Here is a 27,444-nt window from a genome sequence, read left to right as displayed (position 1 = left end):
TGTGTAGTAAACATGTTTTCTTACCACAACAACAGATTTCAATACTGTATACAAGGTTAAATAACTTGTTAAGATGGATATAGTTTTTTTTACAGTGCAATCAAGTCCCTCTGCTTTTCCATATAGAGTTGAGTTGTGGCATCTGGTAACCCTCAGGTGTGTTCAGTCCTCTGTGAACATATGTGTGAGTGTATGTGTGTGTATGTGTGTAGGTGTGTGTGTGTGTGTTATAAATGGTGCTCGTACAGATGTGTGTATCTGTGATTATATATTTTGAAGCCATAACCTAGGTCTGCATGTGAAGGGTTTCATTCCAAAATGACACTCAACATTTAATTGAATGTCTTCTCTTACAAAATGATGAAAGTAAAGTAAATAATGGGTTACTATTGAAGTTAAGAGTCACCTTAAGACTTTTTCTTACCAAAATGTTATGCTTTTTAAGAAAGAATCATCTATGTTTTAGAAATATTGACTGATGAATTCCACGTAGCATTTTATTTTTTCCCCAAAATGGCCATTTAGTGTTTTGGAATGAAACCCAACATGTGTAGCCTTGTTGTTGTAGCCTATATGAGCGTGTATTCTTTTTGTGATACCATTTACTGTGCAGTATAATATTTGTAACATAGGATTTTGTAATTTGGGTGAAGTTGTGCTCCTATTTCTGTTGTTTCTACCTCTGCTAAAGGACATAGCCATGAATACCAGTGTTCATGAAAACAATTCATTTGGGTCAGAATATTACTGGTTCATGACGAATCTGAAAATCATGCAGCTTTTTTGACTTCCTTGTTATGATGGAGATCAATGCACAAGATACCAGATTTTAAAAAGATATTGTCTTTTTTTGTAAAAGGGAAATATTGAATGTGTTTACATATGATTGTGTGTATTTTGGTAGAAATATCCATAGGAGTACTTTGATTAAAATTACATTTTGTGATTGACCTATGCAAAAAATCAGAGCAACAAAAAATAACTGAAATGGTGCAATATAGTAGTGAACTTTAATACTTGGTGAGATACATATTATACCATTCTGACCTTTTTGTGAAAGTATTGTTTATAAAGTTATTAATAGTAAAAAGGAAAATCTCTTTGATGTTATTATTGTGTGCCAAATCTATCAATTTAACTATACTGTAGACTATTGTAAACAAATACATCAAGGCAATTGCAGATTTAAGAATATGGACAGTTATGTCAAAAAAGATGAACAATATCTTTCATTAACAACAGAAGACATCAGGATAATACAATAATGAATACAATAATGACCTAAAGCCATGGGGCCTAAGGCTTATTTCCACATTGTTTTGTCTATTTTAGCAAAACTGCATATACTTAGGCCTATGAAACTGTTGAATGAAGTCAGTCAGTGAAAGCTGACAGGATATCTAGAGTAAATGACAGGTCAGCAGGAGCCTTTTGAGATAGAATTCTCATGTGATTTACTACTGCAGAGGAAGTCCAGAGCAGACCCTTAGTGATATTTGACAGTGTAACAGGAAGCTTGTATCTCTTAGCATGGAAACAGACATGATTTACATTCTGACTTCTGATTCCTAAGAATAAAGGCCACCTACCTTTCAGGATAAGAATTAGAGTTATTATTAACGTATTAGTGCTACTACTACTACTGTTACTACTACTACCATTACTGCCACTACTACTGCTTCCTCTTCTGCTGGCAACAACCACTACTACTCCTGCTACTAGGCCTACAACTACTATTGCTACTTCTGCTGCTACTACTACTAGTGCTACTATAAGTACTACTGCCTCTACTGGTACTATTACTACTACTATTTCTGCTACTTTACTTCTAATAATACTGCTGCTGCTGTACTTCTACTACTGCCACAATTACTTCTACTACTACTACTACTACAACTATTATCACTACTACTACGACTATGACTGCTGTTCTTCTACTACTGCTACAATTACTACTACTTCTACTACCAATACTATATTCAAAAATCTTTTTTTAATTAAATTTCAGTGTGACAAATAAAAAGTGCAGTACTACCAATACTACTACCACTACTACTCCAGACAGTTGCTTACAGGTAGCTCAAACATTTTCTCCACCAAATGTCACTTTTCTAGATTTTTTTTTTCAATCCAGACCTACAGTCTACTCTAAAGACACTGGAAATCTCACTATATGGCTTACAGCGTTTAGCTTGGATTTAGTTTCTGTCTGTGAAGCGTGAAGTCTGTGCAATGGATGGATAGACTCAGTGTCTCGGGGATTACATAAAATCAAGTCCATCTGTTGGTTGTGTAGATTGAGTTTAGGGTGCACAATCCATATAGAAGATAGGCCTGGAAATGAATGTAGGCCATTGGAGTCTCACACATGCAGTACACTCGTACCATCACCGGGAGGAGCACATACACAAACAGTCCAGGATGTAAAAATATATAAATATATATAACCCGAGTTCCCGGATGTACTGTACTGCACCTCCCCCCTTTGCCTCCTCTCTCCTCCCCTCCGCCACCGCCTGCTTGTCAAACCGAGCCTCCTCCTCCGCTTACTGTCCCCTCCCAGCGGGTCTCCCTCCCTTTGCCACTGCAGTGAAAGCCTCGGTAAAGGAGAGAGAGAGGGAGAGAGAGAGAGAGTCTGAAGCTGGGTATAAATCTACGACGAGACCTCAAAGAGCACCAGAACCGTATTTTTGTATTCTTCACCGGAGCTCGCGGCCTACAGATCCCCGTTTTTGTACCTCTTTTCCGTTCACATCGTCTGGATTTCATCATCCGACCTGCAAGATGGTAAGCAACGACTCCTATTTTCACCCTCCACCGACTGGTAAACACACTACTAGTGGGCAGGCCTGTGTTGTAACGTATCGAATAATGTGGCGTTTTGACAGGTTGTTTTTCGCTGTGAGAGGTTTGCTTTGAGTTAACTGTCGATTACACATCGCCCTGGCGAGGAGGAAACGCTTTTCTCACCCACTTTGGCTCTCTCTCCCTCTGTGCAATACCCTGAGGCTGACAGTAGCCTAAAGCCTATGGCCCAGATATCTTTCTTATCCCTTCTCGGCATAGCCTACACTCCTATTAAAAGCGAGGCCCGGGCAAATTAGATCTTCGTGACAAAAAAGACACGCTTAGGCCTAGATTGTAGACAAAATTGTGCCACATTTTAGACACCGGACAAGATAATGCGTGTGCTCAAGTTAAGTCTATGCACTCGAATGCCTTCTGTGTCAAAACCATAACGAAATCTACCTTGGTAATGTTTTCTAGGAAGCATGGCGCTCTGTTGATAGTTGCAACACTGTTTCATCGGCAGACCATTCGTGTGCTCAGATGAACAGGCCGTGGCTACATTTGTATCCATTTACAGCAGCTCTGTAGGAAGCTGCCGTAGCAGGGCCGCCGGGATTGGCTCGTGCTGTCCTAATTAATTGGTCAGTGGACCATATAGGAAGGTGAGTTGCCTAGTAACGTTAGGCATCCAAGTATTGACCAATAAGAGCAGACGTGACTGGACAGCAGCGTCCAGGGCCAAGATCCATATTCAACTTCAGAGAATCAAAGCTGATGAACCGACATGTTGTCAGTAACCAGTGACAGGGGCGTAGCAAGGAATTATGGGTCCTGTGTACAGGAGGGGACTCTGGGCCCCCTCCACTTTCCTCCAGACCCCACAATACCATTACTCCATCTATGTCAAACATCTATTTCTACCCATCCACAGCTCAGACACACCTCCACATACCCATTTATTGATTGATTATTGGACTGATCTCTAATTGAAATTACGGGATTGGACACTAACTACCCTGACAACGCTAATTCGGCTGTCATAATCATACTTTCACCAGTTGTCCCCTATTCAAAATCTGTTTAGGGAGGACATTTTTGTTGTTTAATATACACAGGAAAAACCTATCCAAAAACATTAGTCCTGCTTGTTCCAGTTTGTCTCAAATAACTCTGTCATATATCTGAGAAAGCTTTATTTGTTTGCGGTTTTGCCAATTCCAGCCAACCCCTGTTTCCAAACCAGAGCAGTGTGAAATAAAACTATAAAATGTTTATAAATATACACTATTAAGCCCAGGCGACCCAGACCGGTGATGTAGCAGTAGAATAAAAGGTGGATAAACTTTGACCTCCAGTCAGTGATCATCATATGGCCCGCAACGATCAATGTAAACAAAAATCAACTATATTTTCATAAAAATCCCTTAAAAGAGCCTATCCTCATAACCTACATAAGTTTGATACCACCTACTATGATGTGCATTATATTTACATCATTAAGATTGATCAGTCATCCTAAAAAGGTAGGTAAACACTATAATGCAAAATGTCAGTCACTCGGTCAATTCAATTCAAATTTTATTGTCCCTGCGGGGAAATACCAGGTGCATAAAATACACAGAAGTACATCAATGAAAGCAGGAGACATAAGATTTGTGAACATTATCATCCATCCATAGACCAGCGTCAAATTAAACGGCACTAACAATGGACTCCTGACTCCTGCTATAATAAATACATCAACCAGAGACAAGCAAGGTAACGGCAAAGGAAATAAGAGTTCCTCACCCTGTTGGATTTGCCCTTCAGCGGTGTAAACCCTCTGCCAGAGGGAAGAAACTCGGTGCATGTGAGTCCTGCAGTCAGTATGCCAACTTCTGCCCCGTCTAAATGTATTCTGCTCGGCTCCTGGGGGAGGTTGGGGGCAGGGACACGCAGTTGCTTGAGCATGTAGCGGAATGATCTGATACTAAGGGGACCATATGCTGCCTAGCAATCAAGCGCCACCCACATACGGATCGAGCCGTAGCTAATGTAAAAGAGATAAAAGCCGCGGCAAACCACCAGCAGAAGTCATGATCAGCACTACATGATCCACACTGCACTTCCAGCCAGCCCACTCAATCTGGATTTATCCTCCTCACTGGCCATTACAGCGCTGCAGTCCCTGCTGCGCTGTGGCGTCTCTCTACCTTGGCTCGCACTGGAGCCGGGGGGGGGGGGGGGGATTCATCACCAGCACCAGTCAAATGCTGGTCAGTTTAGTCAGTGATCAGTTTTGTCTGATCTACCACATCCTTTCTGGCAGGTAACCAAAAATTATTTGGGGGTAATTCTGTAAAAATCATCTGTAATTTGTAATTTGTAATTTTGTTTTTCTTTAAATTGTCTGGTAAAATAGCAAAAGCAGCTGGTCAACATCAGCCTCTGCGTTCAGTGGATAAAATAGTTAAAGTCGCATTTTAATGGTGGCTTGCTTGTCTAATTCAAAAGTATTTCTGGTTGAAACAGGATGTTAGGGGCAGGACACAATGCGAGGAGAGACTGTTCAAAAGTGACAAAAAGTTATAAAATGCTAGTTTGCGCATAATCTTGAGCTGTCACAAATGTCGGATTCTTCAAAATAAATCAATTCCAGCCACTGGGATGCAACCACGGTGTCTTAGGAAAACGAAAACAGTGTTTTCAGGGGTGAACACCCAAATTTGCACCATACCACCCTGTCACTTTAGAAGTTGTGAAGTTGCAGGTTTTATATGATGGGGAGCGGAGGGGGAGATGGTTTGAAAATCTTGGTACACGATGATGCAATCACCAAAGATATTCTGTTTTCCAGTAAAAGTAATGGGATTTTGATATACAAATACAAGAGAATACACATTTTGTAAATGTTTAGCATGTATTGTTAAATAGGTGTACATTAAGGAGAATGGAGAATTAGCTGACATGGTAAAAAAAAAGTTGTTTTTCATTTGATTGTGTCTTTAATTTGATGCCCTTAGTGGAGCAGACAAGTGGCAGTGATCTTATGCCGTTATCTCATCTACAGCTGCAACTTACTGCATGAATCCATATTGTGATGGAATATTTTTTTGTGTAGGGATAAGTATACTGATCGTGTTTTCACCTGCACCGTTGCCCTGTATGCTGGTACTTTATGTCAGTACATGAGTTTGTGTCCCTGCGCCAGTGACAGCAAGACAACTTGATGTTTGGCTGTTGGGGAAAGACAAAAGATTATAACGAGTTTTCATGTATGCAGGATTTGGCAAATATAGCTCTATCACCTCTGGGTAAATGCATAAGGAGATTTAAGCATTGTTAGTTTGCACTGTATTACGAGGCCCTCAAAAGCCTTTGTAGGTAAGCCCAACTCGGGGATAGAAATGGCTGAGAGGATTAGCCTTGCCAGAGTTCCTTCGAGCTGCTGAGATTTTGGTAATTATTTTCATATTTGCACTTGACTCCTAAATCTGGTGCAGATCCTTGACACACACACACACACACACACACACACACACACACACACACACACACACACACATACACACACACACACACACCTCCCCAGGCTATGTTACCACACATAAATCGCAAGAGGTGACAGATAATGCCTTGAGAAACAAAAAGGAGAGTAACTGGATGTCTGTGCAAAGAAATAACAGTTAAGTTGTTGCTATTCACTGTGAGTATTTCATACATGCCACACGGCTTCACGCGTGTGTAATAAAGTAGTAGCTTATTTATGATAACATGCATAGCCAGCTAATCACTGGCCTGTGTTTTTCGCCCGCTGTAGGAAGTTTGGTTGGAGAACAGAGGGGCGTTCTCTATTTAAAGAACAATCTGGAAGCACAGTGCAGCTCTGCGGTCTGCTGTGACTCTGTAGGTTTGAGGCTGTTCATCATAAAGCTTGGCTATATGACAAGCTTTTTACTTGCAGGCATACTTACTGTGGAGGAGGGGAGTCTTTATGATCCTTGAACCAAGCAAAGCAAGAAGAAAACACACAACAAAACCGACACAAACGCACACAACGCACTTTCTCTCTCATCAGAAATGATGTGTCATGGTTGTTAACATATATTGTGTTAAAAAGTAACTGAAATATCCCAAACTAGACACCTAGGTGTGTATTGTTTTTAATGATTCCCCATACCATACACACACACACACACTTCACATTGTAAATGACCTGGTAATTTGTGGGGGACGGTCATTTTCTTTTAGGTTCATTTGAATTAATGTTTTTGTTTTGTTTTGGATTGATGCTTTATTCTATTTATTCATGGGCCTAAACATATACATACTGTCTACACACACACACACACACACTGAGGCTTCCTGTAATAGAGACATACAGTATAATTGTGGATTAGCCTAATAAGTTAAGTGTCCACTTTATGATATTTGATCACAAGATCTTGCTGCCGTCACTTCGGCCTCGTGTCAGTCACTCGATGGGCGTTTTCTCTCATGCTGTCCAACGGTGAAAGACCGCTTCGGGATCCATAATTACATTTAGCTTTCTGAACACGATCTGCCCGTCTCGCTCTCTATAGATAGTATCAAAGGCTATATAATGAGCGGGTGCATGAAGCATTCTGTCTGAAGAGGTCCTTTAATGCATTTCCAGTTCAAAGTTAGGCAAGATGGATTGTTTAGAGAGAAACAATTACAGCGGCTCGGCCCTGCAGGTATTTAATCTTGTGCAGACATGTAATCATAGGACAGCAGTATTGGCTGTTGGCACTCCAGGCTGTGGCTATTCAGCAGATCTGATATTAAAAACACAGTTATTGTCACAAATTTGTCTTGGTGGCATTGGTGCAGAGACATATCGACAATACAGTTTAACGGTACATGCTGACATACATGGTACAGGGAGAACAAGATCTCACATACAGTGCAAGACAGTAGACCATATGTATCAGTCTTACACACATACCAGGGTTCGACCGATGTGGGTTTTGAAGGCTGATACTGATATTTTTAGAATTAAGTCACCAATGGCCAATATTTTATGCTAATATTTTAAAATTTTACCTTTTTCATTCCAATAATTACAGCTATTCAGTGTAGAGCTGCAACTAACGATTATTTTCATTGTCGATTAATCTGTCGATTATTTTCTCAATTAATCGATTAGTTATTTGGTCGATAAAATGTCCGAAAATGGTGAAAAATGTCGATCAGTGTTTCCCAAAGCCCAAGATGACATCCTCAAATGTCTTGTTTTGTCCACAACCCAAAGATATTCAGTTTACTGTCATAGAGGAGGAAAGAAACCAGAAAATATTCACATTTAAGAAGCTGGAATCAGAGAATTTTGACTTCTTTTTCTTAAAAAATTCTCAAACTGATCAATCGATTATCAGAATAGTTGGCAATTAATTTAATAGTTGACAACTAATCGATAAATCATTGCAGTTCTAATTCAATCCCCCCTCCCCCAGAATTATATTCTTCTAAGGGTTGAAAAGCCTCTGAAACAGCATTTAGACCATCATGGGACACTAAAACTCTCCACTGAAACCCAGGATGATGAAATTCTTTTAGTGTCAGCAGCTCTTTAAGGCAGGGTGACCCAACACACCTATTCAATGGAAGGGAAACTCTTGGAAACATTACTGCCTTTTTAAATGAAGAGTTAATTTACAAAAAACATAATTGAACAATCAAATTAATGAATAAAATGTTAAAATTGCAGGTTTTACAGGCTGGCCAATATCTGATATTTTGGCAAATCGATATATTGTTTTTCTTATGTATGTTTTTGATGGACAAGTCTAGTGTCTTTAGTGTAGAAGAAACAGGAAGTAAACTGACACCAACAACCATAATTAAGATATCATATTCTTATCCAAAAAAATCTACTTGGTTGGTAAAATAGTGGAAGTGGCCAGTGAATTGTACCAACCGCTGTGACTGCTGAACAAAAAAAATGCTGATATTCTGCTCTAAATGGTCTCAATACTTGGACGCATTATTCCACATGCACAGAACCAGTAAGTGTTTATTTACTTTAGTTTTATTCGGCTAAATTGAGTGTGAGCGTTGAATGCATCCTCATGTTCTGCCAAAGATGCCTCAAAGAAAAAAGTCCTCAGAGTCCGCAACCCCTTGTACTAACTCCCCGGTCTTTCACGTTGTGACTGGGTTCTGCAGGTCTATAATTAGCCGGGTTTTTGGGTCGGCCGTAGCGATGTGGCTGAACCGGCGATGATGCCAGACTCTTCATCATGCAAAAACGTGTGTTGTGTGTGCTGAAGCCTAATTGATTCTGAATGAAGCATGCATTATTGATGAGCCAACACGAGTCTCTCCCGCTCTCTCTGTCTCTCTCTCTCTCTCTCTGTCTCTTTGCCTATTCCTCTGTCTCTAGCTATGAAAGATGCTCTCTCTCACTCACTCTCGCACTTTCACCATCTCTCTCTCTCTCTCTCTCTCTCTCTCTCCCTCTCTCTCTCTCTCTCTCTCTCTCTCTCTCTTTCTCTCTTTCTCTCTTTCTCTCTCTCTTTCTCACTTTATCTGCATCTCTTCTTCTCTTCCTGTTTTCATACTCTTCCCCTCTGAAATGCTCCACTAGTATCTGAAGGGGCAACTCAAGAAGCGGAGCAGCTTGATGCATGAGATGGTTTTTAGAGCTGCAACGATTAATCGATTAGTTGTCAACTATTAAATTAATCGCCAACTATTTTGATAATCAATTAATCGGTTTGAGTAATTTTTCAAGAAAAAGAAGTCAAAATTCTCTGATTCCAGCTTCTTAAATGTGAATATTTTCTGGTTTCTTTACTCCTCTATGACTGTAAACTCAATATCTTTGGGTTGTGGACAAAAACAAGACAGTTGAGGACGTCATCTTAGGCTTTTTCACCATTTTCTGACATTTTATAGACCAAACAACTAATCGATTAATCGAGAAAATAATCGACAGATTAATCGACAATGAAAATAATCGTTAGTTGCAGCCCTAATGGTTTTGCTCCAGAAGAGATGCCAAGAGTTATTCCTGACCCCACGCTAGCTACACCACTGACCTTAAGGCACGTCTTAGCTAGTAACCCTGTAATCCTAAAGACCAAATCTGCTTTGCTGTAAGTCGCTTTACCTCCAGGACCCTACAGGTAGCGCTTAACAGCTAACGGACCTCCGGGTTGTGGAGGGTAAGCCCACCTAACGTTTGCCCACCATTTTGTTTTTGTTTATCCACCTTTTTTAAGCTGAGCTAAATTGTTGTGATATAAAATCATCAATAAGGTATCAGAGCATCAATAGAGAAAACAAACAAACACGTGAATTTTTAGGTTGTTTGCCTTATGCCTTATAATGATGACTGACTGGAGTTCATAGTTTATGCAGCTTTTTATTTGACATTACATAGCTGGTACTGGCCACTATGCAGCAGCCATCCCCAGGTCTTACAATAGGTGCAAAGCTCTGGTGACACTGACATATTTTGCCACATATATCAGTTTCCTCTGGTCTGACTACTATATGTATAACTAAAGATGGGACAGTATATCGAAATACAATACATCGCAATACAAAAATGTGACAATATTCATCGTGGGGCAGAAAAACATTCTGCTGTAGTAATCACAAATGAGACTTGAGGCTTGACCATCACAATTTCACAAGCTCTCCATCGAAATTATATTATTTGCATTTTGTAATGACATTTTTAAATTGTTGTTTACATTCTAGCGAGCCAATGCCATTGCTAGAAAGGCTTGTGGCTCAGAAATAAGCATAATTCTGTTGTCATACTTTGTTGAACTTTTATGTATTACATCGTATCGCGGTTGTATCAAATCGTGAACCACATAACGCATATCATGAGATAAGCATATCGTCCCATCCCTATGTATAACAGATCATATGCTTTTTATTAGATACTGTACCTTGCAGTGCCTTGAGTGCATATATTTTTAGTAAGAATGGCTCCAGTGGTAATGAAACCCCTAAAACTGCAGTGTTAGTGCCATGCAGCAGGCAGGCCTAGTGGGTTTGGAGACGAGAATCACCCTGCTGAAGTGTCCTTGAGCAAGTTGAATTGAATCCCTACCAGCTCCAACGTTTCTGTCCTGTAGCTGAACCGGCTCTCTGTCCTCTCTGTGCGGGGAAGCAAGCAAAAACAGACTTTTCCCTGCGGGGATCAATAGAGTATCACATTGTTATCATTATCCATCGAGCTACAGGCAACGGGACACCTAACCCTGGCTGTGTTAGTGCCATGCTCTGCCCATTGAGCCACACGGGGAATTGAATCCCTCAAACTGGCAGCGCTAGTGTTATTCTCTACTCGTCACGCCATAGAGCAAAACCATGTATATGTCGAATTCGATATCAGGAAAGCAGAGGCAGCCGCTCGTGCCGAGATCAGAGCGAGTCAAATGCTAAGTCGCTCCCGGGCTAATCCTGTGTCACCTCTTGCTCTTCACTGCTCTTAAAATACCACAACACCTCTGAGGTAAGGCTGCCGCTGTACGCTAGCCCAGCAGTAACCCAGAAGATGACATAACTTGCAGTATCTCTTCCTAGTCAGCTCAGTAGATCACTGTATATACTATCTGTGTTTGTGCCACTGAGCAAGAGACGAGAGTAGCACTCCTGATCTTTCTTACACTATTACTAATATCCTTAGGGTCCAAACCATAATGGGGAAAGTTTACTTTGTTGTATTTTCGCATTTAGCTCGTTTAGGGCTTGTAAACAAAAGTCACATGGACTCACAAGCAGCTCGTTTATTGGACAGAGTTTTGGTGACCTCTCGTCCTGCCAGGTTAGAGATTTTAACAGCAGGGGAGGGGCGGAGTCAAAACAAATCTAACTCCAGTCCAAGTGACTTCAGCTTGTCTGCACGCTTTTCCGTAATTTCCCTTCTCTGGTGTTCATACCAGTTAAGAACACATGAAGAAATAGCTGAATATGAGCATCAGTCGGTTCCTTTTGTTATGCTTTCCAAACCCGAGGAACTGCTGGCTATCAGATGTCAACATCCGTCTCCTTTTACCCACAAAATCGCGCATTTTTGGGGTCCTCCCCTGTAGTTGGTTCAGGTTATATTCTCACTCCTAACAAACCGCACCACAGTTCGCTTAGAAGAGGACAGAGACAAATTTTCTCTGTGCGGTTATTTGGTGCCACTGGAGTTCGAAATGCCGTTCTCACTTGACCAAATGATCCAAAGTAAAGGAGTAAACACTGCACAGTTTAAATAAACGGCTCCAAGCATGTTTGATGTGAATGCTTCCTTAGTTGTGCCTTTGAATCACTTTATTTTATAATAAATCAAATTTTCATTGACTAGTAACTGCTGTCACCTGCTGTCCTGCACCCTTGATCCAGTCCCCCCTTGACCTGTATCTTGCAGTGCTGCAGTAGTTTACTGGATGTTTCCCCCGGGCTGCCAGTCTGCTAATGGCCCAGTCTTAGTTTATTGGCCTGAGCGTTCCTCGATGGAGCTGCAGGATAATTCTGGTCGAATGCTCGCCGGCCCTGGGCATCTCTCTCTCTCTGTCAGCTAGGTCCCCCCCCCCCGCCCCCCCCCATCTCTCTGGAACAGGGAACTCCTTACTGGCTCCCATGTGAGCACTCAGGCTCGCTCTGCCAGCAATCAGATTGAGGCCCGGTGGACACTGCAGTGTTGGATGGGATGCCAGGCTGGGGAGGTGGCTGCGGATGTGACTGCTGTACATGAGCCAATACTACATCTCCCACCCCCTCCCACCCCTCCCTCCCCCACACCGCCATGCAGTGTCTCTGGATGGTGTGCTCCAGTGAAACAGCCCATGCGTTACAGTGATGCTGTGCGTGATGCATGATTTGAAAGAGAGGCTCTACTTGGAAATAGGAAACAGCCTCAGGGGGGTTTGATAAAACATTGATTCTGAAAACTTCACAGAAAATGGTGCTGTTTCAAAATGTTTGGACTCTGTCAAAGTGCAGATATCAAAAACTCTTTGTCTTTGCGTGGTCCAAATAGTAACTTGACCTCAACCTTGGTCAGTATTTATATAGTAACCTATTAGACTTGTTCTGAAAGGTTTTACTGAGAGGATTCTTAACTGCAATTCTGATGTATTTTGCAAATTTCCCTCAACAAAAATACATGTAGGGGAATCTGTCACTGTGCTTGTGTCTGTCCTAGGACTGCACAATTAATTGTGTATAGTCATGTCAATGCAGTTACATTTGTTTATCTAGTATGTTTAAATTTATTATATTTATATTAGTTTCTGTCTTGATTGTGAAGCTGTTTGCAAGGTTTGTTTTAGAAGTGCTACACAAATAAAGTTATTCTAAAGTTATTACAACACAATCATTATTATCATCATTTTAGTTTCCAATCTTAATCATAGAATATGGCATATCTGCTATATTTAAACATTACTTTTCATTTATGGTGCCTGCTGTATTGGAAAATAGTAAAGATATTGATATATGATGCCGAAAGGACAGTAAAATAGTTTTGTGCTGCAAATCATCAAGCGTAACTAAACTAGTAATTGTAAGCGCACAATCTAGCAAAATAATAAAGATTAGCATTTTAATTGTAATTGGCCCAGTACAAATATACCACACACAATACAAAGATTTTCTATCGTGAGCTGTGAGATGAATTGTTGCCTCTGTAGCAAGGCGCTGTCGTACTTGACGGCCACGTTAGCATGCAGACTGTCTGAGGAATCCAGATCCACAGTGTCTAGACAGAGGATGTTCGACTTTGAAAAGGAGGAATCCTCATGTTGACAGATTTTTTTGGTTTTTGACGAAAGAATTTGCACACAGTTGTCAAGGTCTTAATGCATTTTGTTTCAGTAACTCTAGCACTGCAACGACCTAGCACATGCCCTCCACCCCAACAGTTAAAGATAACCAGAAAGTACAAATTACTATGACTGTACATACAAATGCACAATACAACATTTTCAGTACTGATACAGGTAGTACTAAACTTTAAGTTGTGGCTGATACTGGCTAGTGGCTATCAATCTTTACTGAGCAATATAGACTATAGGGCTCTTTGGCATCAGTTTTACAGTCATTGGATAAAATGATTGAGATCTAAATCTGTTTTTCTCAATTGGAAGGATATAACATTCTAGTATGTCTGTCTGAAAAAGGCAGAATACCAATTTGGTTTGCTTTGAGCTCTGGGATGTTACCTGTGGTTCTTTGTATCAGATCTTAATATCATGGAGATTCTCCAATACCAATAGCCTGTTTTTACCGGCATCAATGTGTAAATGTGCAAAACATAGCTGAATGCTCCATTGTCCTGTCTGAATCATTCCTGTTGTTGTGTGTGTGGTATGAAAATTAGAGGTTGCCACTGCTCACCACAAGTAGGTCCTATTGTTTGTTGGCTTTCCTAATGGGCGCCAGTTTTTGCGTGACCAACAAGGAAACCACTGTGAACTGTATATGAAATAGTCATATCAGTAGAGCATATTATTAGATTTTATACCATTGCCAAAACCAATACCAAAGATACATGTTGGTACTGTATCAATTTCTAGGCATCAGAAGGTATCAAAGAGCTTCAAAATGTTGTATTTTTACAATGAGAACTCAAATTTAATTCTTGTTTGAGGACATTTTGTACTGAGAAAACCAATCCAGTGTTGCCTGATTTTTATCTAGAAAAACAGTTGGCATGTATAAATGTTGCATAGGATATAATTCACCCTCTTGCATAATGAAATGCACTTTCATTCGGAGAAGAGAGGTATTGCAAAAAGTATTTTGTCATCGCAGTCAATTTTAAAGCTTCAAAATGTATGGAAGAGCTTCAAAATGTTGGATTTATACAACAAGAACTTATGTTTTCTTCTTGTTCAAGGGCATTTGTACTGAGAAAATCTATCCGTTGCCTGATTCTCTTTGGAAAAACGGTTGACATGTATAAATGTTACATAGAAAAATAATTCACCCTCTTGCATAATGCAGTGCACTTTCCCACAGCACAGAGCAGTACTGCAGAAAGTATCGTTTGGGGTTGATATCGTATTCAGAGGTCTGGAACTGGTATAGGCAGGGAAAAATTTACAACAGTGCCCAGCCCTAGTTTTTGGTTTCCATTCTGTTACCGAGAGGCGTTTTAATCACCGTCAGCTAATGAACAAAGCTCTCCCACCTTGGAGTTGAGAGCAGGGAAATGCCAGCTCTGCAGAAATTTGGCCCTCTGTTCCCTCGGAGGTTCGAGCTGGAAGCAAACCTGCATCCTCAACCTTGTGAAGCCTCAAACTCGGATCGTGTGCCAAAACTGAAAGCAGTTCGTTTTGGAGACACAGTAATAAGAAAAATGAATGAAGGAGCAAAAGATAAACAATACAATGAATAATTGATGAAAGAAAGGAGTAAGGAAGGAAGAATGAAAGAAAAGGTTCTTATTTATGAGCTGTTCTCTCATGTCTTTGGCCTCCACCACAGCTCCTTGTGCCCATAAGTTATTTTCCTCCAGTTGCAGGCTGAAATGTGACCTTTTTGTATTAGTTCAGCTGGTGAGGCTAATCAAATTCACATGAGTGAAGGCATGTTAAATAACCAATCATATGGCCTTGGCCAGTGGTTGTCAATTACTTTTGCCTTGGACCCAAAGTTTCCAAGTGTCCAATGAAGCCATGAACATGTTTCCCTGGCTAAGGCTGTGTTCACACTGCAGGCCTTCATGCTCAGTTCCAAAGTGCCACTCATATCTGTTCTGTTGGATGACTGTCTGTATTTATTTTAGGCGTAACCCATTTCCTATACCAATGCAAACTGACAGCGATGTTGAAAAGATAAGTGTGCACAGAGTAACAATAACTTTACATAGTGGATAATACTGAGTGCCAATCCATCATAGGGCCTAGCGTCTCCTGCATTAGTTTTACAGTCATTGGATAAAATCATCACATACTAATATGAACCGACAGTGATGTTGAAAAGATAAGTGTGAGCAGAGTAACAATATCAGACGATGTGTCATCTGTTTTTGTACCTACACTGTTCCCATTTGTTTTGAACACATTTTTGGTTACATTATGGGCCTTCAAGATTGACTGAATTGAGGCGAAATACCAATCAAGCTGTCCAGTTGGCTTTCGTTCCATTGTTGTCTGGTTGTCCTCCATGCTAACGCTCAGCTAAGCTACCTGGGCACCAAAATTAAGTGTCTCAGGTGAAAGATGTAAGATTTACTCATGGCAATGCTGGCAAATTGCGATTTGAGCGGTTCAAATACAAGTCGCATGTAGGTCGCATGCCTCAGGATCCAATTTTGTACCACTGTGCTCTGGATTGGTATTGAAAAATGCAACTCCATCCAGCTTTTTGCTGTTCAAGCTGATTAGAAAACATCAGATCTGTGTCACATTTGAGGGGGAAAAAAATCAGAATTGGGAAACTTTCAGCTGCTATGTGAACGTAGCCGTAGTTGTTCTTCATTCACAATCCTGTAAGAACATCTCGTCACTCACTTCTTTGTAACGTTTTAGTTTATAGCTGTAAACGTGTTTTTTTTTTTTTTTTCAATTTGACAGATTTTATGTAATGTTCCTCTACTGAAACTTCATATATATTGTGCATAATTTCTCTGATGCTGTTCCCGTGCTACTGAAATGTCTTCGGCTATAACAGTGGCTGACACCTCTCTCTGTCTCTCTCTTTCTTCAGGGAAATGAAGCAAGTTACCCCCTGGAGATGTGCTCACATTGTAAGTATTTTTATTGTTCTGGGCTTTTCAAATGATTAAGAAAATTTTGTTCATCATTCATTACGTTCTAAAACACAGAGATCCCAGTCTGGATAAGTGTTATATTTTTGTTAGGCATGGAGTTACATTTCCTGCTGTCCTTAAAAAGCACCATTGCCTGTTTTAATCTATTGCTCTCAATCATTTTGTAAGTGTAGGTGTGGAATTTTTTGAATAGCGGAGCTCTTTGATTGTGTTCACGGTCGTGTTTGTGAGATGTCTGACTAGTAGACATCTTTGAGCTTTCAGAGCATTCAGAAGCAGGAGAACTTAAGGAATGACTCATATTTCTTCTTTGTCCACCTCCCCCACCCTTCAGTACCTGATGATAGATCAACAAAAAGCAGAGAATCACCTGATATCTCAGCCTCGTGTTGTAATAAAAACTCCCGAGAGACGCGGATTTCTCACGGGTTCGTTCTGATGCAAGTGTCACGTTTTACACTGGAGGTTTGGATGAACCAGGCTAAAGGGGTCCGTTGTTATATATATTTTTTAATGAGCATTGAGACTACGAGGGTCCCTCCTTTAGTGTAGGTGTACCTCAGGGAGCATGTCACTGTTTAGACTTCCCTCATCACCTTTCACCATCGTCATCACTGTTGAAGATTGAGTTTGATTTTAGGGCTGCACAGTTGGTTGTCTATTATTGTTGCGATTTTAGTTTCCACAGTTGATCATAGAATTGGGCGTTATAGAAACAAATTCATTTCACTTTGAATACCAACTATAGTTGAAAATAGTTAGGATGTTGGTATAAGATGGTAAAAGTGCACTAAAATGATTTTGCTTCCCAAAACATTGGGACTAATTATCAATGATTATGATCACAAAATGTAGCCAAATAATCTGGATTATCATTTTTGAACAGTGCTGCCTTGAACTGGACTGTGTGAGTGGGTACTGCACTACGTTTTGCATTTTTTTTTTTCATTAATAAGAGTGGGAAAGCTAAGAGGAGACAGAGTAGTGGACACAGGAGAGAAGGTTCTGGCGGGACTCGATCCTACACCAGCAGCGGTACATGTGGGTTTGGATATCGGAGTCTGAATCACGCACCATCACTGAGCACGACATTTATTTTTTCTCACCCTGCACACACATTTTTATGAAGAGTTTTTACCATTTTGCTGAAATATCATTCAGTTAGCCATTGAAATCAAGGAGCACAGTGCTTTCTGCGCTCTTTGGTTTTAATGAAGAATGCTAACAATGCTAACAAGCATTTTACTGAAGGACAAGTTTGATTTGAAGACACTGTTGATTTTTTATTAAAGTGATCATCACACATTAAAAAAGAAGACTGTTTGGCACACCCTTTATCCAAGTATATTTGATTTGACTTGAATTTATGTCAGTGTCATGCATTCATGACAAAACATCCATCCAACACGTTGCAGTTTGCGTGGAACACACACAAGTTTGAAACCAGCTCAGGTGCATCACCGTTTTCCCAGGCTTTATAGATAAAGTGAACCACATAGAATCCACCTTTTCTGAAACATATCTTAAGTCTTTCCTGAGGATCTAATCGATACAAATATAAATAATTTTGCTATAAAGCACACTTTTCATTACATCATATAAAGTAGGGCTGAGCAATATGGTTGAAATAAATATCATGATAATCATAAGGATTTTTCTCTATCAATATATATCACGATATGGTTCATGTATGCAAAATCACGTTAAATAATCAAATGAATGTTCATCTCATTGAACCGAATGGTGACGTTAGGTGTGATGTCAAACAAAACAGAAATATTCAAATAATATTCCTACCATACCTCATTTTATGAGAGTTTTTAAGTAAAATTTGCTTGTCATCATCAATTTAGACAGCAGAAATGTGTGTCACGATATTAAAATATCTTCATATCATCACGATATGATTCCACTGAAAGACGATAAACGATAATATTGAATTATCGCCCAGCCCTAATATAAAGTATTTATATGATGTAATGAGAAGTGTCTGAGAAGTGTCTCCCAAATCACATGGCAGACAGGTTGAAGAAACTCCTGCCACCAGCACAATGTGTCAGGTGCCTTTCAAAATGTCAAGCTATACTTTAACACTGACTGCAGCTGGAGATGGGTGGGACTCCAGGGCAAGAAGACATGCCTCTGCCTTTTTGACCTCTATATGGGAGGTAGACAAAGTACACCATGCACCCACAAATGCAGGCTTGCCTTGTTGGGTCAATAATGGATGGCCTAAGGTCAGCTGGGAGTAACTGAGCTACAATAGCAACCTTAGTTTACATGTTTGGACTCTCTGTTGTTTTCAGCTCACCTGTGAGTCTCAGTATTTTACCCTCAGCGTATGTTTAACCCAAACCAGACACACCATGCCGTTTGAGAGTGACAGAGCCATGGATACCGCCTCGCCATACTTGGCTTGTCCTACTGTAACATCATGGGGGATAGGACCTTGGCCTGCGAGGCCCTCCAGGCATCCCCCCCCCGCCCCCCCCCCCCTCTCCCCCACCCACCCCTGGATTATGCCACCATGGTCAGGGGAAGTTGGTTGGGATGCATGACCCTGACCTGAACCCACCAAGGACCTCCGCATTCAGTCTGGGATATTTACAGCTTCTCTCGGTTTCTCTCTCCATTTGTCTTTCCCCCCCCCTCTCTCTCTCTCTCTCTCTCTCTCTCTGTCTCTGTCTCTGTCTCTCTCTCTGCCTCTCTCTGTTCACCTCTCTATCTGTCTCTCTCTCTCTCTCTCTGTCTGTCTCTCTCATTCTCTCTGCCTCTCACTATTCCTGTCTCCGTCTCTCTCTCTGCGTATCGGTTAAATTTTTAATTCAAAAGTGCTTTATTGGCAGGGAACAGTAATGAAAGTATTTCTAACCAGATTCAGACAAAAACCATGACAGTGTGATAAAAAAAACGATTGGCTCAATGATATCAAACTAATCGATCACTAAATCAATAGACAGATTTAGCGAAGGCCTTTTTCCTTTATTACTGTCCCTCCCTCCTATATCTCCCTCTCAGAATAAATGTAATTGTAATGTAATTTTTTTCAATTGGAGAAAGCTTTTCAAAAGGAGCACTATGCCAGCCTCTCTCCCTCTGTCTCTCTTTGCCTTTCTCCCTCTGTCTCTCTTTGCCTTTCTCCCTCTCTGTCTCTCTCACCCTCCACCGACAGAACAGCTGTTCAGCTCATCAAGTGCTTGGACAGGCAGCCATTGGCCGAGAAGAAATTAGCTCTGGTCTGCCGGTCAGATAGATTCACCCTGCTGCACCTCAGCCTTTGGCCCCCTGAAATGAGACGTAAAACCAGCAACCCATAAACCCACTCACCTGTGCCCGCCATCAGTCAGCTCTTGACACTTGAGTTTGTTGATGTACACAGGATTAGCATTAACATACAGAAAGGATCAAGTGCAGTGCAGAATTTGAGTTTGTGCGTTCCTTCATGTCGCTAAGAACTGTCTTGTTAAGATGGATTGGGAAATAAGGGCATCGCTGTGTGCTGGAGGATGGATTTTAGATGGGTCTATATCCTCCTGTCAATGCAGCGTCTCACCGCTGCTGGCTTAGCCGAGCTTAGATCAGGCAAAATTTAATGGCCTACTTGTGGGAGCGTGCATAATTAGACCCACATAACCACACAGACACACACGCACACACACCTCCACACACACACACACACACACCCGCATGTACCGCACACTTGGTTAAAGTGCATGCACGCGCCCACTCGGCTCAACTGCTCTCTTCACCCCGCACACACGGACGCACGCAGCCCCCTCGACGCATCACGTTCTCACACAGAAACGCCGCAGAGTGCCTGAAACCATCGCAGGCCTGTCTGCAGCCGCCCAAAATAAACGGCGGGCGGCTCGCTGGAGTTCCTTGTTGCTAGGGGTTTCCCTGAGGGCGGGAGCCAGAGCCTCAGTTGGTGGGGGGGCGGGGGGGCGGGGTGTGGTGTGGTGGGTTGGGGGTTTTCTGATGACGGCATGGCTATAAATATACGCAACACGGTGCTTGGTCCTCCGTTTGGTCCGCGCAGGCAAGCTGTACATTAGCAGAATGCTTCTAGTGTCGGCCTGAGCAGCCACAGCAATCACACTAATGCACCGAGTGCTGGAGCTCCTCTACTGCACACACACTCCGCTGTGCAGCCTCTTCTTACCAGTGGCCTAAATGAGATAAGACTGAGCGAGAGAGAGAATTGGTGTCTGTGAGAGAGTGAGTGTGTGTGTGTGTGTGTGTGTGTGCGTGCGCAGCTCTTTTTTTAGCCCCAAAAATGACCTGATTTCCAGAGCTGCAGGTTCACCATGATGTGTTCTGTGTCTACCTGATGTTAACAGCGAAAAGGCCAAGCCGCTGTCATCCGGCCGCTCGTATCTGAGCTTCTTAAATGTCCCTTCATGGCTTTTTCTAGAAACACTTTCTGCACAAACCAGTATTGTTAGATGTTCAAAGTTATGCAAGGACATAATAGTTAGAATTATATCTACCCTCCTCAATTTATTTTGGGAGACCCCCAAAATCCACTGGCCTACCTGGTGTTAAACTGCGTGAAGATGCCCTCAATCTGAATTCAGAGTTTAGTTTGTTGGAACTTTGAAGCTAATTTCACTGCATTTCCCCTCTAAATTTGTTATTCTGCAGTTGCCTTAAATTTCATATGATTTTTCCTCTGTTTAATTACATTAGTTCTCAAGTTGCGAGTTTCTAGGATGAAGAAAACTGCAATCCTATGGCCTGAGATGGTTAATTTAAAAAAAATTGGAGAGTCTTGTGTGTTAAACATCTAGAACCATGAAAACAAATGTTGTTTACAAATGTTTATTTAGCTAGCTGACTGGCCATGTAATGAATCAATTGTAGTCAACTATACAAATGCAACACACAATGCCATTCTCTGAATACCGGCTCATGAATTGAGAGTGAGATCTGCAGCATTTTTGTTATCTTCAATCTGTCTGTAGCCCACTGTTGTCCTCCACTATGTTGCCTAGACTACACTCCACCCTCATTGGCTCAATAAAACTCCATTATGCTAATTGGCACGGTGTCATGTGTCAACCTCCCAGTGTAATTACTGAGCTGTGCATGCAACCTTGTCTTGTTTACCCACCCTCACACCTTTTTACTTGTGTGTGTGTGTGTGTGTGTGTGTGTGTGTGTGTGTGGTGCCATATAGAGTAGAGACTGGGCTGTAATTATCACTATAACCTGCCAACTGCGTTTCTCTCTTCCTGAATCCCCCCCCCACCCCCTCCCCCCCTCGGTACAGGTTGGCTGTGTTAATGCAGTCACATGTCTCCACTAATGTGCAGGATGAGCTGTTGAGGGCAGAGAATGCTTAGGAGGACAAATTCGTTAATGACGTTTTGGGAACATTGTGTTTTATAATAATTAACAAACAAAAAACGGGGAGAAAAAGCCAGTGGCACTTAGCAGATACAAAGTCTCTGTTCACATGGCTGGTAGCCACATAGCTGTGCTGCTGTCTGTGGTCCAGCTTGAGCTAGCCGATTGCTAGCCGTGGCACTAATGATGTTGCAGTGATTAAGCGGAATATTCAGTAATGGTAGTGTGTGATTGGCTGCTGATGGGAGTTGTCACTTTTCTCTTTTCTGCACCAATAAAAAAAAATGGAAACAAGGCTCCCAGGATCAATGCTGGCTGATGTTTTTCTGTTCATAACAAGTGAATTAAGTTGAGAACACATCCACTCATTTGAGGTTATTCCAAAGTGTTCAAAACTGTGTCATGAAAATATTTATTTTGACTGGTAGAGTTATCATGTTATCATGGTTATCAAAACCGTTTCCTTTTTGATACTTGATGTGATATATTTTTTTTTAGCTTTCTTGGTATGTGAAAACGTGAGAATCAGTGGAGCAATTCTGAGGTTTTCCCTTCCCAGAATCCGAACTCACTTTATTTAACAGTAAACACACAGGAATCTGTCTGTCTGACATTGGCCCAGTAACATATCCACAACTCACATTTCCAGATGGCTTGTAATATCAGCAGTCTAAGTATTCAAGCATAGTAGATGATATAAGGACAACAAGACCTCACATACAGTACAAGGTGGCTGAGCGAGACAGGCTGTGGACAGTAGAGCAGAAGGAGAGCCATTTGGCCAGCCATGATGTTGCATGATTGCTTTTTTAATGCAAACTGATGCTAATTGTGTGTGTGTGACTCCTGTGCACACACAAACGCTCATGTCATCTGCATATGCATGTGTTTCCATGCATACACCATATGAGCAATTGTTTGAATGTGCTCCCTTCCTTCCTTCCTGTGTGTGTGTGTGTGTGTGTGTGGTGTGTGTGTGTGTGTGTGTGTGGGCTAGTTTGGGGGGCTAGCGGGTTCCAGTTGCCTAGTAACACAGTTGAGGGTGCATACAGCATTTATGAAAAAGAGAGGTGTGTATGTGTGTGTGTGTTGTGCTCTGCGGTGGAGTATATGAGATTATCATAATCATCTCACAGTTACATTGGGTCTCCCTCAGAGCCAGTCATTAGCATAGCAGTGTGAGGAGCCTCTACAACTGTGCAGCCCTCTCAGGGAAGGGTTGCTGTCAGATGCTACGATAGCAAAATTGGATTTGATATCGGGTCGTTTTCCCTTAACACAATTTTCCTGCAACGTTATTTTTTCTTCTTCTCTCAGTAATTGTATGCACAAGTGAGGGGGAAAAACACCGTCTGCCTTTTCTCCCTGTCTCGTATGTCTTCACCCAGCTCTTTTCTATCACACAGGGTCAGTACAGGACACTGCTATATTTCTCACATCTATTGCTTAGATGCTGCGACACTTCTTAGGGCGCACTCACACCTACGGTTTGTTTTCTTTGGTCTGAACCATAGTGGACAAGTAGTTGCTTTTTTTGTATTTGGTTTGTTTAGGTTTACGCTGCCAATTATAAGCGAATCAGGGCTTGTAAATAAAAAAGTCACATGGACTCACAAGTAGCTTGTTTATTGGGCTTGGGAGTTTCTCTCTCTCTCTTTGCTCTTGGAGTTTTTGTAACCTGTCATCCCGCAAGGTTAGAGATTGGTGGTGGGTGGAAGTCAAAACAAATCTGATTCCAGTCCGTGTGATTTATTTTATTTTTTTTTGTTGTAGTGTCTTGAATTTCACATGGCATTGCTCCACTGCTCTTTGAAACGCCTTCTTCCTCGGCTTCTCGCTGACTTCAATGCTTCAGTATTCTTCTGCGCTCTTTCAGGAAGCTTCGACCCGTATATTGAGGAATCCTTTCACCTCATCTTGACTCAAAGTTGCTGCCCTCTGTTCATTTTGATATGCTTTCCAACTATGAGTAACTGCTGGTTATCAGATGTCAACATCTGTCTCCTAACACTCATAAAACCTTGTGGTTTAGGGCTGTTTCCTGTAGTTGGTCGGATTACGTTCTCACTCCTAATGAACCGCACTGCAGTTCTCTTGTTGGAGGACTGAGACTCACATTTTCAGGAGTCAAACGAACCAAACTAAAGGAGTAAACGCTCCAGAGTTTGAATGAACCGCTCCAAACATGCTTGTTGTGAACGCAGCCTTATTGGTTGCTTGTAATGTTGGTCACCAGGGAATTTAAGCTTATTTTACTGTTGCACTCACTTGAAGAAACTTTGTGTAGGAGCAACATAATAAATGCATTCTAAATGGACTCAAATTGTTGTTTTGTTGAATCAAAGAATATCATTTTTGTGCACATAAGTTCAGTGGGCGTTTTCCATGGAGGCTGTATTCAGGAGCCATAAACCTCCGGCTATGATGCGATTCAGGAGTCTGTACCCTTTGACCTTTACGGTTTCCATCAAGTGCCGTATGTAACGAAGTTGGAGAAGTCACCGTTCGCCATTCGTCCAAATCCAGAGCGCATTTTTACTTGGCTCTCTTGGTCACACGTCGGTCTGTGATGCTGGCAGACGCAGCGCTTGTTGGTTCGAGACTGGGAAGGGGACTCGGGTCTGTGAGGAAGCTGTCGTCCTTGCTAGCATGAATAATACATGTACCTACTCACTTGGCAACTCCACTTTTTTTCAGGCAGCAGAGAGAGGGATCTGGGCACAGCGTTCAGATGTTCCCCGCTCAGCGACTGCACTGGAGTTTGTTATGTGTTGTAAATGTCAGAGTGATTTTTTTTTTTTTTCTTTTTTTCATCTGTGCTCAGCCTAATGCCTCTGGCCTGGCTGTGTGGCAATAAAAGGAACGTAAACGGTGACAGGGAATTGGTGTGAAAGGTTAACATTAACATCCGCCTTACAGTATCATGAGTAGGGATGGGACGATACGCTTATCTCACGATACGATTCGATACGCGTTATGGGGTTCATGATTCGATACAACCATGATACGATGTAATAAATAAAAGCTCAATGACAGCAAAGTCTGACTGTGAATTATGTTTATTTCTGAGACTATTTAAAAATGGCATTACAAAAGTGCAAATAATGTATTTTGGATGGAGAGCTTGTGAAGTTGTGATGGTCAAGCCGTCTCATTTGTGATTACTACAGCAGAATAAGATGGAGCTAATATTGCGATTCATGTTTCTGCCCCACAGTACGTATTGTCACATTTTTGTATTGCGATATATTAAACCTGCAATAAGCGATTTCAGACCCTGTAAACAATCCTGAAACTAACGTGTGCTGTGTGGAGATTTCGGTGAGACGTGATGATATAAACAAACAGCCACACACGCAGCCAGCTGTGTTGTTGTTTTCACCTCTTTCCTAAAGCTTGTTGTCAAATTTGGCCCGAGTAATGGCGAATCGATGAAGCGAGCGCTCATTTTCCACCTTGGTGCGATTCGTTTGGGCAGGTGTGAACACAGTAATCGCACTCGGGTGCGGACCAAAACAACCGCACTGAGAGGTGGTCTCGGTCCGGTCCCAAACGAACTCTGGAGCGGTTCGTTTGTGGTGGGAACGTGATCCGACCTCGATCCGACCCAACCACCAGGTGTACTCAATTTACTCCACAAGTTTGAGCTAAACGGCTCCTGTAGCCAGGTATAGCAGGTATAGCCAGTACAGCATTTTCAAGACGTTTCCTTGAAGTGCATTCGGCATTCTGCTGGTATAGTCTTGCCTGGTATATTGCCCAGATAATTACAACAGTTATGAGCAAATGCCAACTCCGCCATTGCTCCATGTTGCATAGCAATGTGCACTAGTCCAGAACACAGGACCTTCTTCCTGTATTTACTTTCCTGCTCCCGCCCCAGACACATCTGACCAATAAGCGGAGTGAACGTTCTCACATGGTTTGTAGTGATGCATTTTGGTTCGCTTGGATTTTTCTCCGTGTGAAAAGAAGCCGAACCAAGGGGAAAACGCTCCAAGTTTACAAACTCATCAACTGATTCGGACCAGAGCAAACGAACTATAGGTGTGAAAATGCCCTTAAACTAGTAAACTTGCGACCTGCCTCTTCACTTGTCATTGTGGGACATGTAACCTTCAGTGGGAGAAAAATCTGGCAACGCGAGACTGGTAACTGCCGATATTTCTTCATAGGTACGTTTATTTTAGCCGTTAGCCTTTATGCACGGTTTGTCCTTAAGGGCTTCCGTCGCCCAGTAACTTTGCTGTGTGTTTACAAAATGTTTTGCGGTTTCTGACGCCCTCTAGTGGTCAGAAAAAATCGCTTAGTGTAGCTTTAAATTTCAATATATTGTCCCATCCCTAATCATGGGTGGTCCCAGTGGGAATGTAAGCCCTAACCCTGGCAGTGTTAGTGCCCTTCTCTATCTGTCGAGCTACACAGGGAAACCAGTCCCTAACCTTGTCTGTGTTGCTGCCATGTTCAACCTATTGAGCCGTACAGATTCTCAGCATGGTTCAAGTTCAAGCTGAGCTCTCCATTTCTAAAGTATCTGAATTATCCCCTCATTTCTCATTCAGCAAGCTTGAAAACACATGGAGTGGCATCCTGTTTTTTTTTGTTGTTGTTTACAAGTGCCTTTTCATTATATAAAGTTATTGGCCAACAAAAAAGAGAGCTGCCTACTCTCCCTTATCCCCCGATCCCAGTTATTGTGTGCGGTTGGTTTCACCCCCACTGCAGCATGTGGGGTTTGTGTTGCAGTTGGATATAGTAACTTCCTCATGCTGGAAGGTTTTCAGTGTTTCAATATGAAGGAAATTCACGTCCCTGAATTGATTCGATTGGAAGTGAAATAAGCTCCAACCCTGCTGGCCGTATTGTTCGGTGTGTTTGGTGCAGTTCCACTTATTTCGTTAACATTTTTCACCATCTGTCATCTGCGCTTACTGTCCCACTTTGGGCAAATGTCTCTACTGTTTTTCTGGGAGATATTTTCAACATAACAAACTGCTTTATCACTGATTTTGCACCAGTTGCACCTTTATGAATATCATTTGCATAGATGCCTTGCACACACCCTTACCTCATGCATAATTGCTCCACCTTCCGTCCTCCTCCCTCTTACAACCACACCTTCTCAAAAGGAGGGAGAAGATAGTATTGAATTAAGTATCACCTGCCTTGGCACTCCAAAAAAAAAAAAACACAAATAAAAAGTTACATCAATTTATATACCATTGATAGACTTTTATATCATTCAGTTGAAACATATAACCTAAAGCCTGCTTTCTTTCAGCAGGTTTTTCCCTTTAAAACAGTAATGCATTGACTTGTACCTTAATCAATCAAAATTGCTGTTTTATGTACATAGTAGCACAAGAACCTACAGGAGAAGCCTGTCTTTACAGTTGTATGTCAACTAGAGCTGCAACGATTAATCGATTAGTTGTCAACTATTAAATTAATCGCCAACTATTTTGATAATCGATTAATCGGTTTGAGTAATTTTTTAAGAAAAATAAGTCAAAATTCTCTGATTCCAGCTTCTTAAATGTGAATATTTTCTGGTTTCTTTACTCCTCTATGACAGT

At 41.6% G+C, this 27,444-nt stretch overlaps 1 protein-coding gene across 1 annotated transcript in view; it reads left to right on the top strand.

Moving 5' to 3' along the window:
* Positions 1–2,599: 2,599 nt before the first annotated feature.
* ppp3r1a (protein phosphatase 3, regulatory subunit B, alpha a) overlaps positions 2,600–27,444 on the top strand; it is a 39,166-nt gene continuing 14,321 nt past the window's right edge. The window contains exons 1-2 of the mRNA XM_071529621.1: positions 2,600–2,787; positions 16,456–16,495. Of these exons, the coding sequence (XP_071385722.1) occupies positions 2,785–2,787; positions 16,456–16,495 (43 nt within the window). The 5' untranslated portion in view covers positions 2,600–2,784. The remainder of the gene's footprint in view (positions 2,788–16,455; positions 16,496–27,444) is intronic.

Source organism: Centroberyx affinis, unplaced genomic scaffold, assembly GCF_046629955.1.
Source record: "Centroberyx affinis isolate AG114_WGS23_722 - 3 ecotype Tasmania unplaced genomic scaffold, CSIRO-AGI_Caff_v1 ptg001814l_1, whole genome shotgun sequence".
Lineage (NCBI taxonomy): Eukaryota > Metazoa > Chordata > Actinopteri > Beryciformes > Berycidae > Centroberyx > Centroberyx affinis.
This window is presented reverse-complemented; position numbering and strand designations above follow the sequence as displayed.